The following is a 15,951-nucleotide window of genomic DNA, read 5'->3' as shown; positions in this document are numbered from 1 at the left end:
GTGCTTATTCGTGGCCTAGAAAATACATTTTAATAAGGTTTGATAGGAGCATTTTTAATCCTGTCGGTTACAACATTATGTTGTTTAACTCATTCCTATGACACATTTCTGGGCATTTGTTCTATTTACTTCTACAGTCTGTGTAAGATCGCCACACAGAGTGATGTGGTTCAGGTAATCACAGCTGTACTCATATTATAAACGCAGGAGTGGAATTTCTGAATAAATCAGCATTTCTGTACGAATCGCTTGAGTAAACGATTCAGTGATTCATTCTAAAAAACAATCACTTTAAAGGACCAGCTGAATGAATTTGTCAATGACTAGCTCATAAGTTGTGTGAAAACGAATAGAATTCAGAAAACAGTAGGCAACTTCCATCTAGATGTGACCGCTTTTCGTGGCTGAATGAAGCAGTGTTTTTGAATGAATTGTTTGAGTAAGCAAAGTATTAAATGGCATAAAGACCGTTTGAATGAATGTTTCAATTGCTCTCCCATAAAGCCAGCCACTTGATTAGTTCCTGAATGCATCAAATGGTTTGAATAATGCACACTGTCAGTCTGTCTGGAACACTTAAACACAGCTTATTTTTCTCCCACAACTGCTTCTGAGTCTTGACAGCTAGAGCAGGATGAAATATATATCCACTTACTATGAAAGTGGATATCACTGACCATTATGTAAATGATGTGTGCCTGAAACCACCCTGTCTCAATGATGTAATAATTTTAAACTTGTTTTCATGTTGTTATTGGGTAGTTCGTAGAACTGTGACAGACCACATGGACTAAATTTGTAACGTTTCCGAAGTTTTTCCCACAGTATTTTTTCAATTAGTGCGCTGCGAGTTGTTTTGGAAGAAAAGCATCTGCTAAATGGTAACTACCAAAAGCCCCCTTAACAGCCCCAAACATCAAGACCAACATAAAACCCATGAGTAAATGTGAGAGGCGTTAATAGGTTTTGGCTACAGTGGTGTGTGAAAGCCTTCAGAAAGAGAAAGAGTTATGGGAGGGTTAAGGGAGCACAAAACAGAAAATAACACCAAAGTAAGCACACAAGAACATTTAAGCAGAAACCAACCTAAATTCAAATGCAGCCCCCTTTTTTTCTCCCGTATACCCATTGACAGAAACATAAACCCTATCCTAAACTTCACATTGTCATTTTGGTAACATAATATATGACGAAATAATATATATAAGAATCTTAAATATGAAAAATGTCTCCAATAGAGTCGGTTTTATTAGAGGAGAAATGTAACAATGTCATTCATTCTTCGTACATTAGTTTTTGTTTCGAGGAATGTTGTCTAAAACAAAACAAGGGTTTTAACATGTGCAGTTAGTCCAGATAAAACAAATGAAACACTGAAAAACAGGTAAAAACATTCATTCACTTACTCACTTGCTCGCTCGCTCGCTCACTCACACAAACATGCACGCTCATATCAAGCCAGGTGTTCAAACCCTCGAAAAAGACAGGCACAGGCGCTTCAGCGGTGGCAAGACTTCCTGTGTTTTCCAGGCATTTGGTTCGTCTCATGCACAGCAGACAAAAACGCTTTCACCGCGTGTGTGTCTTCCAATAAAGAGGGAGATGTTCCAGTCTTTTACTCTTCTCTCATGGGAACATCTTCTAGAGGTACTATTGCCTCCAAAGAGCCGGTGCTGCAATGCTGCAATGTTGTTATGGAGATAACAGTGTGTAGTAAGAAGAGAACAAGCACACACAGTTTCAATTTACTGCCATGAAGACGATTTGTACATGACAGCGCTCCTGATGATAACCTCCTATTCAAAGAGAAGGAGCCGGGGAGGCGTGTCAGAGCACATGCGGCGCCGACAGTAGAGTCACACCCACTCCATCTGACATCACAGCAGTCTGGACCCTGATTGGTCAAGTACTCTTCGTGAAACCCTGGCGAGAATGAGAGAAAAACTGGCTTAAGAGCAAAGCAGAACACTGTACCGAGTGCATCAACACATTTTAATGAATCAAAAACAAAAACTTTTTTGATTAATCCAACTTACTAAACAGCAGGTCATTCATTTCTTCGAGCCCAGCTCTATTTTAGCGGTATAATATTTATATGTACTGTAATTTTAACTAGTTTTAAAATTTGTCTTTAAGTTTGAGATTTACTGATTTAAAGTGACTATGTTTTTTTTTTAAATTGGTTGTTAATTTATATTTATATTTATTTCAGCTTTAGGAATTTTAGTACTTCAGCTTAAACTTAGTTGCACACTTCTGATATTCATTTAAGCTGTAATATAATATTTAAATTGTTATTTATTTGATTAACAAAAATGTTAACTGTTTTAGTTAACAATAACAACACTGCCTGAACTAATACCTGATACCGAAGGCTTCAGTATCAGGCATTAGTTCAGGTATAATAGTTTTTTTTTTTTAAAGACACAAATTATTTTTTTATCAATTATCTGTCTAATAATAATAATGTTAAATATGGCCAAATGTATGTAAACTTCTAGTTATTTCTGTGGGGATGTTCTTAAGAACTGAACTTTCCGTTTTAATGTCTGAAGAATGTTCCCTTTTATTTCAGCATAGCAATAAGCCTGTGCACACAACAAGGTCGGTGTAGAATTGGATTACTGAGCCTGACTGAAGGACTTGATTGGCATTCACAAAGTCCAGACCTGAACACCTTTGGAATGAACTTTCTGTTCCAATTCATCCCAAAGTGGTTCAGTGCGATTTGTGCAGGCCAGACTGTTGCAGCAAAGTTGGAAACACTCAATTCTGTACATGCATTACAATTAGAAGGGGCTGCACGTATACAGCGTGTGCATTCTGTGATTTACCTGCACAGAGAAAGCTCGGCAGACCGGCATACAGCAGGTGGTCATTGTCAGGTAAGATGAAGGGGCAGCTGGCTGTGACCTCACCGCAGTAGTGTCTGCACGGAAGCCACCTCACACACTGCCGCTGAGGAACCGGAAAATATTCTGCACAGAGCCAGGCTTTGTACACTGCCTGAAAAAGAAGTTACCAAACTTTTATTCAGATTTATGCTAAATGTAGTACTCAAGCTTGTGGATGGTTGGTATTACCACTAAATGCACCTACATGTATCGTCTGTACTCCTCATCCAAAGAGACAAAACGAGCCTCTTACCTGACACAGGTGTGTTTGCGCGCGCACTGAGTAGTCATCCGCCATGAATTTGCGCGTAAGGACTTGAAACTCCTCATATTTTTCCTGAGCGTGTTGGTCGAGTCGGATGTACGCGTGAACACAAGCGCTGCACAGGTCCCCGTCCTCCGGTCCGCCGCTGAACAGGTCACGAATGACACGCTTCAGACTGCAGTTGAGCCCGTCAGGACCGGTCATGCTCTCTAGTAGGTCCGCTATTGTGAGCGCGTCGCAAAATGACAAGCTCAAGTTCCGGAAGTACTCCAAAAACGCGTGTGGCGACACCGTGGGCACCGGCACAGAATAGGAGGAGCTCACCAAGCCGCTCTTTTGCCGGTAAAGAGTGGAGCAAGCGGACTCCAGAGGCGCGCGACGTCGCGCGTCAGCCTCCACGCACTTTGGCCCGTTTTCCGTCAGATTGCTCAAAAGAACCCCGCAGTCCTCATCGCGAAGGCCCGTCTGGGCGTCGTGACTCGCGTTGCTCCACGTCCTCCGGTGAGTCCGGTCTCTCGAGCGGAGCTTGCCTCCCGCGCAGAGCCAGAGGTGATCTGACAGCAACGCCGTGAAAAAGAGCAGCGACGCGAGGCTCATGCGCCATCTCTGCACCTTCTCCGGCTCCGCGCACGGTTTGTCGATGGATTCGGTAACGCGGCAGATTTCTAACTCGGCGTCAAGTTTCCTTCCACAGCGCCAGGCGCCCGTGATCATATTTTAGAGGGGGAGACAAAGCGCGAGCTCACACGGGCGGGTCTCCTCCGCAATATTCCCCACCGCGACGTTTACATGATGGCTCGAAGCGTCCCTTTCACCTGCTGCTCAAAATCAAGCCGCACTGCAAACACCTGCGTCTAAATTACCGAGACAGTGCATGATAAAGCACATGCCGCGAGACTCCATCACCTACCCCGCATCTCCTTGACAACACATCGTACGCAGCCGCTTCTTACTCATTCACGGGCATCTCTGAGGCGGCGGGGCGAAGAGCTCGTGCGTGTTTGTCTGTCTGTAGGGGGCTTGTCATCTTTCCGTGGTCTCCTTCACTCTGTCGCCATCTTCGCTCGCACTCAGACGAACCCTGAGATGTTTTAATTGAAGGCGGGGGTGTGGCGCGTGCGCTGTCGCGCGTATCCTTGCCTCCTCCATTGAAACTTCATTCACTATGCGCTCACCATTCAGTTCAGCAGCGCGCATTGTTGCCCACCCCACCCCGCGAGGAATCACCCCGCTCGCCTTGCTCGGCTAGACACACAGATCCCGGTTACGAGCGTGGAGGGGCAGTGTGCGTGAGGAAATATATAGACTAAACGTCCTCCGGTCATTTCCATCCTTAAAAAAATCTATCTATCTATCTATCTATCTATCTATCTATCTATCTATCTATCTATCTATCTATCTATCTATCTATCTATCTACTGAAGTAAAAATAATAGTTAAAAAACGTATTTTAATTCTAAAGTTAAATTTAAAGAAACATTTAACATAATATGAAAATTACTTCAATTTAAATGAACTGTGTACATCTGCATTCACAAATACATTTACTTTGTGTGAATGTATTTTATAATACAATAGCCACTTTGCACGTCCCTCGCAACAAATCCATTCGTCCTCACTACTGCGAAATTTTAATTTGATACGGTTTTATGAGTGTTTGGCAAAGTGCTGCAGTTGTTTTTATTGCCGTGAAATTATTTTGAAGAAAATCACATTCAGCATTAGGCTACAGCGGGGTCTTTTACCCCTTTATTTCCATTGCGTGTAAGGGGTCATTTATGAAAAATAAAACTGATGCATTTGTAGATAGATATATAGATAGACGGATGAATCCATGAATCAATGGTGAATGACATGGATTCTGTCAATTTACGCTAGATGGCGCTGTAAACTCAATTAAACTGCAGCGCGAAACCTGGCGGCGGTAGCTGAGAAAACGATGAGGACTGAGGGGCTCTGTTGAGTGTTGAGAGGAGGGCGGGATTCATCATCTGGACTTTTGATCCTGTGCTTTAATGAGCCTTGAGGGACTAGGTGTGTTTCCGGGCCGAGCTCCGTCCAGATCTTTTACTGGTTTTAAATAAACTCGGGGGCATTTGCAAGCCCCGCAGGGCTTATAAAAGAGTCAGTATTCTTCTCAAACAGCATGAGTTTTGAGTGCTTTTGTAAGAAAGAGATGACTGGGGCTCCTCTTATGACTTGATGTTCGAGGTCATGTTTGTAGCAGACTTTATCCAAAGTGAAATACAGAACTCTAATCACAAGAAGAATCCTCATGGTGCAATTTTTTTGGTTTTTTAGTTTTAGGCCACAGGTCTTCTTAGTGCAATGGCTCTCAAATTTTCCACAGAGAAGCACTTTTTCAGCACATCTATACTCAAATATGCTGTCCTTCTTCTTCTTCAGCGTGGTTCGGTTGGCAGAAGCTGAACTGTGTTCGAGCGTGTTTGTAATGGTACATCGAGATTCAGCAGAGAAATGCTGCTTGCGTGTAAATGTTACAATCAAGTCCACATAGGATCTGGGTGCACTGAATTCTACTGAAATTCGCCGAGCCTTCGAAGGAATTCAGTGTGCCCATATTTCATGTGAGTCTGCTTAAGCCTGGTATATACTACACACTATACTTAGAGTCTGGAGAAGTCGATGCTAGTCTGCAGGTTTGAGTTGACAGATTCCATAGATAATCGCTAAGTGTATGATGGCCACAGATTTTTTTAGCTTCAGACTCTATATCCACAGAGTCAGAGGATATCAAACATGCCAGATATTTTCAGCCAATTTCTTTATAATCCATAGCAAGCAGATAAGAATAGGAATTAATAAAGCTATATTAGGTTTTCGTTTCATTATATTTCATTATGCGTAATATACAGAAAATGCATCGTGTTATTTAACAAGTTGCTTTCGTATTCTTGGCTGATATGTTTGCTTTTATATATTACGCATCATCAGAAAGATGTATGCTGACTTTGGTCTTTTAATATAACTGTCTTAAACTGTACATTAATACTTTGTACAATCAGTGTCAGGTCCATTTCACACATATCACCACATCCATTTTACACAATTACACATATTTCTCCTCAAAAATAAAAAAATATAAAAAAATTATAAGAATGTAAAAATTTACAAAAAATGTTTTTTCTTCCTTTGAGGTATTTGTATCTACAGCAGCACACTATTATTGTTGGTAAAAAAAAGAGTTTTATAAAAATGTTATTCTGAGTTTTATATATATATATATATATATATATATATATATATATATATATATATATATATATAGTGTGTGTGTGTGTGTGTGTGTGTTTTTGTGACATGGACACAAATTCTCAAATTTGTATAATGACATTGGTATGACATAGGTATTACAAGAAATGAAGACACGACCCCATGCCCCTGTTTTTCAAAACACTTACAATCATACAGAGCATGTTTTTTTAAGTAGATAAAGAAAAGTTTATGGATCTATTGTTTTCATACTGACCAAACTATCTATCCCATGACCCAACTCTAACTCTAAACCTACCCCTTACAGAAAACCCCTTTCTGTTCTTACACCGTTTACTATTTTTTCCCTTGTGGGGACTGCAGGCAGGTACTACATTTGGTCCCCACAATGCAGCATAAACAGGTACACACACACACATACACAAAATAAATAAAACAAGTACAATTTACCCTGATCATCCAGTTTAAAAAGTTTGTCTCCTAAACCAGTTTGTACTGCAGCCACTGTATTATTTCACAGTTTTAATATTTTTTTCTCTCTTAATATGCATAGTCTATAGCTTTGTACCGTTGAGAGGATTGAGAGAACTGTTGCGTGTATCTTCATTTTGTGAATGAATTACCTGGCCCCTCCGCAGCTTCATCCAACATGGGGTCACAGTTGAGAGGGCACAAGTCAAACTTCAAAGATGAGATAAACATCAAATGAAACAAACGCCAACGAAGAACACACATGCTGACATTTACTTCAAATAGATGCAGAGACACTTACTTTCACATACACAGTTTGAGGAGATGAGAGAGAGAGAGTTCTACTGAAACAATCATACACTGTACAGAAAACTAAAAAACAAATGTTATTTTCCTGATTTTGGAGGAGAACGTTAATTGATTTTTCAATGTTGTTGTGCCTTTGATTAAGGGTTGAAGGGTATGTAAGTGCCCACCCCCCATCCACATTACTAAGTTACTCATCAAGGTCCTTGACATCTGACCCCATAGATAAAGGTCAAGTTGGGAATGTGCTGAGGTTTGCTGAGAACAGCACACGTATCAAAAAGACACAACCCCATCAGTTTTTTTTTTGCGTTTTATTCTGAAAGTATACATTGAGTAAATGTATTTTTGGATATAAGGCAGTAAAATTGTGGTGTATGTGTACATTCAAGAGTGCATTGAATTCGTGTCGCAAAAGTGCAGTTTGTCAGAGCGCCAGAAGAGGGCAGCAGAATCTGCATTACATACCTCTGTGTGGAATGTGTGTGTGTGCGTGTGTGTGTCTGTGTGTGTGTGTGTGGACGTAATGAAATGTGCTGATTGATTTTGTGCTTCGGAATTCTCAGAAATACAACCCACTGCTTCATAAGGAGCCATAGAAACCGCAAATCTGCCCCAAAAACACACATAAGTCAAAGCCCTTCAGTTAAACAGTTTCTTCTAACAGTATTCAGGTTCCCTTCAGTCAGAACCGATCTCGCTCTGCTCTGTTAACACTCAGCACACACAGAACCTACATTTAAGACACATTCTGTTTTATTGTTTTGATTACTCACATTAAAAGGACTATAACCGGACTGCCATCAAGTTTGTCTAGCATGTAACGTGAAGAAATGAAGGTTTCCATGTTTTGTTTTGTTTTGTTTTGACGAATATTAACAGCACTAAATCATTTGTTCGATCTGTTAACTTTTGGAAAAGAGCTAAGACTTGTTTCCGACAATTCTGCCAAAGGCAAATCTCTCTCTGACCTTTCTCTTTCTTCTTGTAACCTTTACTAATCTTCTCTTCAGGTTTGTCCTTCTACAGACAAGAGATAAATTTGTTTGTCTCCTTGTTACACATTATGGTTAAGACTGCAGTGATGTGTATCTTTGGCTAAAAAGCTTGAATATCTGTTGTGAAATTCATGAGACGAATCAAACTCAGTGTCTGAATTAGAAATGGCTTTCCTAATGGCAGACCTGCTCATATTTTCAGGATGTTGTATGAGTCCGTTTCAAATCCTGACATTTAAATCCATTTAATGTATTTCCAGAAAAATTCCAAGAAATAACTATATATAATTTTATTAGTAATAAATTACACTATATTTTATATAATATAAATAATATATTATATTGTATATATATAATATATTGTAATATAAATTATAATATTTTCTTTAAATACATTAACTAACCTAAACTAACAATCAACAATACTTCTAAAACTCAATATATTAATCTTAGCTGATGTTAATTCACTTTTATTAACAAAAAATACATTACCCAGTGTTAACAAATTGTACAACGTTGCTCTTATTTAGGCAGGATGCATGTTTCAAAGTCACACTAAAACATTAATGTCACAAATGGTTTAAATTTCATATAAACACTGTTTCACTAAAACAGCACAATTCGTTTTAAACAGATGACAATGATTAAGATGTTTCTGAGCACCAAATCAGCATATTAAAATGATTTCTCAAGAATCATGTGACATTAAAGACTGGATTACAGACTGCTCAAAATGTATTTTGCCATTACAAGAATAAATGACATTTGTAAATATATGAAACTTGGAAGACGTTTGTTTGTATCCGAGATGTTTCCTAGTAAAAACGTCATCCATCTACTGCCATATATTTTTATCCATAAAGGCAAGTGAGCAGAAGCCCCCATGACCAAGCCACGAGACCCCACACTGTGACTCACAGATGTAGTTGAGTGATGGCCTGTCACAGTCTTTCCCCAGACTCCCTCAATTCCAGCCATATTCATTTCATTAGTCTTTTAGTTTCGAATTAGCCATAAACATGTTCCCGGTTTGATTTGTAGCATTTTGGTGTATATCATTGTTTGTCTAGAAAAATAATTTCAAAACATTCAAACTCACACGAACAGAAGCAGCACCTGCGGTTAGCAAGTCAAACCCGAGAGTGGCGAAACCCAGCGTGTGTGTGTGTGTGTGTGTGTGTGAATGAATGCATGAATGAATGACAATGGAGTGTGTGCTCCTCTTGAGGACTGCTGTTCTGAGCCGAAGTTTTGAGAGCCAGTATCCGCTCAGCTATACAAACAGTGACTCACAATAATATTACGGCCTGTGTGTATGAGCGTGAATCTGAATGTGTGGTCCACGGCTCTGTACACCTTCCCCAATGACAGAAAAATGATCCTCTTTGCCAAGTTACATTAGTGTCAGTGCAAAGAGGAGGTGAGGTGGAGCATGTGCAATCACATGGTCGATCAGATTCAGTGTTTGTGTGTGTGTAGATGTGTGATGGAGAATGATAAAGTACTTTACGACGCAGCATCAGGAAAATTACCGCCACATCCTGTCTCTCCACATTCAAGGAGGTCTGTAATATCTGGAGAAATCTGTTAACATTCCCATTTATCTCAATGGCAGTTGCTGGCTGGCAATCGGCAAGTTGCCATCTTTTCTTCCGGTCAATCACCTGAGCTGTAAATGCCGTTTGACTATAGAGTCGATTGACACCACAAGAGAGAACTGTGACAGACACGCGTAAGTCTATTTCACACTTTTAGAAATAAACTGGAAAAAATAACATAAACTATCGCTTTATCGTATAATCTTTTGGGGCTGTACAATTAATTTGATGTAATTTTTTTTATGAAGTACCTTATGCTCAACAAGGCTGCAAAATACAGTAAAACTGCAACACAGTAAAATATAATTATAATAGTCCATTCTAATAAATTTTAAAATGTAATTTGCCCTTGTAATGTCAAAACCGAATTTTCAACAGCCTTTGAAAATCCTTCGTTTCACAAGGCTTCGGATGTTTCATTTCTTAAAAACATATTTTCTTTTTTTTTTTTTTTTTTTTACTGTGACCTGTGATCAATTTACCAGGCTCTTGCTGAAGGGCTCGCTCTATCTATCAAGCTGTACTTACAGCATTTAGCAACAGATGCTAACTAATCACACTTGAACTTTTGTATTTGCGAAATAAATACACTTACTCTCACCCTTTACACACACACAACATTAAACAAAAGCAAGCGGCGCGATTATACTGGGTGAACAGCAAGACGCGCTCATTTGAAGAAATGACATTCATTGGCATCTTCAATTAACTGTCTGCGTGTTTTGTTTTGAACAGGATGGTGTTCGAATTTACACTTGGCAATGAAATGACACCATGTGTCTGATTTTATCGTCATCTTAGTCCTGAACTGTCACATATATCACAGTTCTGGCAATTTGCTCAAGATGAAAGACGGAGAGAGACAGAGAGCTGCGCTGGCTGCATAAACGACTTTTTTTTTTTTTTTTTTTTTTTAGCACAAACTACAGAAAGACATACGAAACAGACACTGCAGGCTTATTTTCATTAACGTTTTTTGGGGTTGACACACAAACCAATGCAGTATTTCCATGAAATACCATGAAAAAAAATGTGGTTTGAATAAGTGAATAAATGAGCGCGTGTATGTGTGTGTGTTATTATAGAGACACGCCACAGAGCGCCGTCTCAGAGAACACACACACACACCGCTGTATCCTTTACCATGTGTCTTTCCCTTTGACCCCTCAGTGCTGACGGATTCATCGTAAGCGGTTGCCTTCCTGCTAAGAAAACTTTTAACACCTTCTATTTGTACAGATGTAGGCATGCAATGCTCACTCTCTCTCTCTCTCTCACACGCACACAGCTAATCATTTTACTATTCGTCTTCTGTAGTTGTGCCTTGGCTTCACAGCACAGAGATGTATGTTACCCTAGATACCTAAATGGACCACAGCTAAATATTTAAGATATTTAATACTGAATCATATGATCTGGACAGCACCCAGATTTAAGCTCTGCTTTACATATCCAAAAGCGATCGAGTGTGAATGAGTGTGTGCGTGTGTTATTTTGATGGGAAATCAGGCTGGGGTTGCAGTTCCGACCATATTCTTTCGCAATTAGTCCACGAGGCTGAAGAAAAGATATGAAAAGAGAGAAGAGTGGGAGGACAAAAAGACATTGTTATGTGAAACGTGTTGATAAAAGACATACAGCAGAGGTTTGTGCAAGAGTGTGTGAGCACGTCTGTATCATCGCTGCCTGCTCCCCAGAAATTTTATGAAAGGATCAACCTCAGAGGCTCTACACTATCAAAAATCTGAGGGACTTTAAATCCCATGGTGCCCCACTGAGATAACAAAGGATAGAGACGATGAACTGGCCCAACATGGGAAAAAAACAAAAAAACAGAAAAAAACTTCTACAGATGAATGTGTTAGAAAGACATAAAAGCTGTCTCATCTGTTCTTATCTTGGAATCAAAAATGCTGTCTGGTGGTAATATTTATTTTTTTATATTTATATTTTACAAGTACTTAATTTTGTAATATCAAAAATTGTGAAGTCACAGTGAAATGGAAGCAGCAAGAAATATTTTGTCCTGTACAAATATAAGTGTAAAACAAGTGAAAAGAAAATGTTAGGTAATAGATAGGGAGAGTTTTCAATGCCAACTTTAAAATAAACATATTAAAATGTTGAATAACAATAGCTTAAATAATAGTTTTAATGTTATAAATGTTATTAAAGGATAAAGTATTTAATTAAAATATAAGAAATTAAAGCTTTATTTTTGTATTAATAAAACACATCCAAATATTTAAGAGTATTTTGAAAAGACTCACCCTGACCATATGTTGTTAATTACCTGTTGTTAATTAAAGTTGAAATGGGTAGCTGACATATCAAGTTGTCCTAAGATTTAACAAAAAAACTAAACCAAACCGAAAAAAAGCAAACACAAACTCTACCATTAAAGATAATCTTCTCTCATGGTATTTGAACTCCAATAATGTATATGAAGATTTTTCTCATGTTATTTGTATGTTAAATTTTTACCCCTACTTTTTTGCTATTTTCACACCAATTTTTATGTCAACTACTCATATGTCTGAATAAAGGTTGCAGCCTTACTTCTCCTGCAACATATTCAGAAACTCTTACTCTCTCTATCTCACACACAGACACACACACACACACAGGCTATGTAAAATAAATACACTGCGACAGATCTAATATCAAAGCACTTCTCATGAAGCGCAAGCTTAGGAAGTCTTTCTGTCCGTTCTTCTCTCTTTCCATTTCACTCTTTTTCTCTGTTTCTGTCTGACACACATTCCTTTGCATGTCTCAGTCTCTCTCTCTCTCTCTCTCTCTCTCTCTCTCTGTCTGCCTCACTCGGCCCTTCTGTGTATGAATGTGTGAGACAGAGTCCCTTTTTTTGCTTCTTTGTCTGTCTTTCTTTGTTAACTCTCTCTTTTTCTCTCACTTTCACACACGCATAAAGCGAAGGATCGTGTAGCTCCAGCTGACCCGCGGAAAAGTCAAAGACGGAATTAGAGGAAGCTTCAGGAAGCAGCCGCTTACTTGCGATGCACAAACGCAGTGAAGCCAAAACCCCCCATTCTGGTCAAAACATCCAATTTACTCATCAAAGTGTTTAGGCTGCCTCCGCTGCCGCTGATGGCTGTGACAAGGCCAGAGAGGAAGATGACAGTGTTGTGCTTTGACTTCAACAGCGAAGGGTGAGGCTTCATGACTGCAATAACACAGTCGGCCCACACCACATCTCTAATAATGGCAACACTCACTCCGCAAGCGAGCGGCATGACGTGACGTGACTAAACCGGAATGATGTCACCTCATGGCTAAATAAAGAAAACACATTATGTAAATAAGCCCACTGACCTGTTAATTGAGACGTAAATCCTCAAGAATGAGATCTTCTTGTGCAACACTGTTTTTATGTGCCTTACTGCAGTTTTAAAGAGAAATATCCACCTAGTGGCGCTAAAACAGTTTCAATACGTGACCCCTGGCACATTCTTATTATGTTGATATAGGTATGTATTATGGCGGTTCAGAAATATCCTTGGACTGTTGCTAAAAGTTGATGCTCTGTCATGTTTGAAATATGCCCCTAAACCTACCCAATAGTGTTAACAAATGAAAAACTGATAGATTAACACATTTGTTGATGCAACTTTGCCATTTAAACATTCTTTTACACAGATCTGAACTGTTTTGTTGAACACAAGGGGCTCCTCACTTCTCAAGTACATCTCTGTACTCTGAGAGCTACCGAACAATCTTACTGTCTATGAAAACCCATAAATATGAAGCTGGATATGTGTGATGCCATAGTTAAAAAGCACCGGTTTCCAAATATGCCAGCATATTAATATTGTTTTAAATATCACAACATGATATTCTCAAAGTAGTTGTGCGAAAATTACACTTTGTACATTTGTGTGAAAAGGAATAAAAGGTGTCTGAGTTTTACTGCCACTAGTGTTTATTTCTTTTGGAAACTGCAGTGATATGTACTTGTTGGTACATATTTCGTGTCTTGCTAAAAAGCGCACCCAGGTACGTTTATGCCATGAGACCAGGTAGCGTGATTGATATTCATTATATTTCATGTATTTTAAAGTTGTTGACACATGCACCGGGTCGCAGAGGGTGTTTTCCTACTAAATCACCACAGAACATAACCCATACTTACAGAAAGCAAATTCAGATTAAAAGCAAACTCGCACTCCCTCTTTCTCATAGCTGGCGGCGTGTATTCGCGGTCCAGGACAAACAATGATCTTAATCCTCGGCTGGTTTTAGGCATGTTTATAGAAGTGAACTGCAGTGGTCTCTCTGCGGTTTGCGAAACGAAGCCTCTCCCTGCACAGGCGAACGCGTTATGCTGTGAAATCTCTTCTCTTAATCAACCGCAGACAACAAGAGAGGAGGGCCGCAAATAATAGTACACGCTGAGCACTGCAAAAACAAACATCCTGTCTGTCCCTCATACCTTCCTATTTCTCTTCATCTCTGTCACTATTTATTTGTCCTGAGACAGTAGAAGTGATGCCGTTTCATCTCTTGTTCTCAGCATGTGCAGATTCAGCCCTTACCGTGCCATTAAAGGTTCAGTCTATAATGTAGCATTAGAGGGTGGAGCATTACCAGTAGCAACCCCTGCTGACAAAAAGACCTCAGAAAGCCTCTCTTTTTTGCTTAGCTGTTTATTTTGCATAACAAAACGTATTAGGAAAGGGGTAAGCTTTGCTCTGGGCCTCCATACTGGGTTTTAGTAATGCAGCTTGCTTTGAGGAATTGTACTATTTGGTTGAAGTCTAAAGGCGACTTCATTAATGTTTAAACCAACGCAGGCTTGTTTGAAAGTACAGCGTTCTTGTTTGGATGAATCATGTAGATGTGTGCAGATCAGCCTTCAGTAGTATTCGTATAACATTTACACATGCACATTCACTATACTGAGGTACTACTGTACTATACTGATGAGCTTTAGCAAATCATTTTGAGCCCCAAACCCTTTATAACAGTATAAACATGTAATCAGCAGATACGTGTCTGAATCATGAATCATGGTTTTTGTCAATGAATGCAACATTTGAGTAAGATGGAGAATGAGGATGATTACGCATAAAGATTTCTCAAGCTGAGCTATATCATATGGTTTTGGACTTGGAATATAATGCACAAGCAAACGGGTTGCATTTATGGTCATTTTATGGTGTGTTTGTCATTTTTACTGCTGCAGCTGTCCCATACAAAACAAAATGATTATTCAGTGACGTTTAAATCATGCTAGAATTTCCTTTCATTATCACATTTTAAAGCTTAGGCTCGTGTACAAGAATACAATTCTTCTAAGTGAATTGAATATGGTACCATAAATGACACAAAGCAGAATAAAACTGTGATGTTAAATTAGGTATACGGGTTATACAATATGAGGCCACTGAATACATTTTCAATTGAACTTCTAAATTCTGAAATTCTAAAAAAGTTTTTATGGCTTCCATAATAATATATATCTGCACTGTTTGGAGCATTGATAATAATTAGAAATGTTTTTTCAGCAGCAAGTCAAACATATTTTCAGAAAGATCATGTCACACTGACATAATGACTGCTAAAAATGACAATTTAAAACATTAACTACAAAAAATGTATTTTAAATTGTAATAATATTTCGCAGCATTACTAACTATTTACTGCATTTTTAATTAAATAAATGCAGCCTTGTATGCAAAAGAGACTTTGTGTAAAACATAATACATAATGTAAATGTGTTCACTCTGAACAAAGTTTCAACAGAAGTACACTAATAGACTAGCATGAGATATCTTAGATTAATCCTGTGCTAATGCTATGGCCAAACATTTCAGCAGAGAATACAGGCAGACATGGAGCCAGAGACCACAGCCAAGAGGGTTGGGAGCCAAAGCCAGGCCGGGCCGAGCCCTGTTACAAACCCACACTCAAAGAGCTGGCTTACAATTCCCTGCGCTGTCAAGTCCCTGTTGGACGGGGGAAAAAGAGGCTCGGTGACAGCGAGACAGCAGCACATGTACGCAAGTGAGAATGGGTATGCTGTGAGAAATATCATTTAATTTCCAAAGCAAACAGTCATCAAGTTCATGTACAAGGCAACACCCACACATACACAAAACACAAAGCCGGCGGACTATCAGCGGCCACAAAAACAATATGGTCCGATGTATAATGTGGTTAGCTGA

General features: G+C 39.1%; 1 protein-coding gene across 1 annotated transcript; it reads right to left on the bottom strand.

Annotated features, from left to right (window-relative positions):
• Positions 1 to 1,217: 1,217 nt before the first annotated feature.
• Positions 1,218 to 4,601, bottom strand: nalf2 (NALCN channel auxiliary factor 2). The gene is made up of 3 exons (XM_043238511.1): positions 3,148 to 4,601; positions 2,835 to 3,006; positions 1,218 to 1,923 (listed from the first exon to the last, which is right to left on the bottom strand). The coding sequence occupies exons 1-3, from the start codon at positions 3,871 to 3,873 to the stop codon at positions 1,616 to 1,618; spliced, it is 1,206 nt and encodes a 401-aa protein (XP_043094446.1). The 5' UTR covers positions 3,874 to 4,601; the 3' UTR covers positions 1,218 to 1,615.
• Positions 4,602 to 15,951: the final 11,350 nt, after the last annotated feature.

The sequence above is a fragment of the Puntigrus tetrazona genome, chromosome 5, assembly GCF_018831695.1.
Source record: "Puntigrus tetrazona isolate hp1 chromosome 5, ASM1883169v1, whole genome shotgun sequence".
NCBI lineage: Eukaryota > Metazoa > Chordata > Actinopteri > Cypriniformes > Cyprinidae > Puntigrus > Puntigrus tetrazona.
The sequence above is the reverse complement of the archived record's forward strand: the minus strand, read 5'-3'. Positions and strand labels throughout refer to the sequence as shown.

Bases quoted from the DNA above. Each gene is read 5' to 3' on its own strand.
- nalf2 (XM_043238511.1), bottom strand. From the start codon at position 3,873: ATGATCACGGGCGCCTGGCGCTGTGGAAGGAAACTTGACGCCGAGTTA. The intron at 3,007-3,147 runs GTAAGAGGCTCG...CTTCTTTTTCAG, and splicing joins CGCAAACACACCTGTGTCAG to GCAGTGTACAAAGCCTGGCT. The intron at 1,924-2,834 runs GTAAATCACAGA...CATTCTCGCCAG, and splicing joins GCCGAGCTTTCTCTGTGCAG to GGTTTCACGAAGAGTACTTG.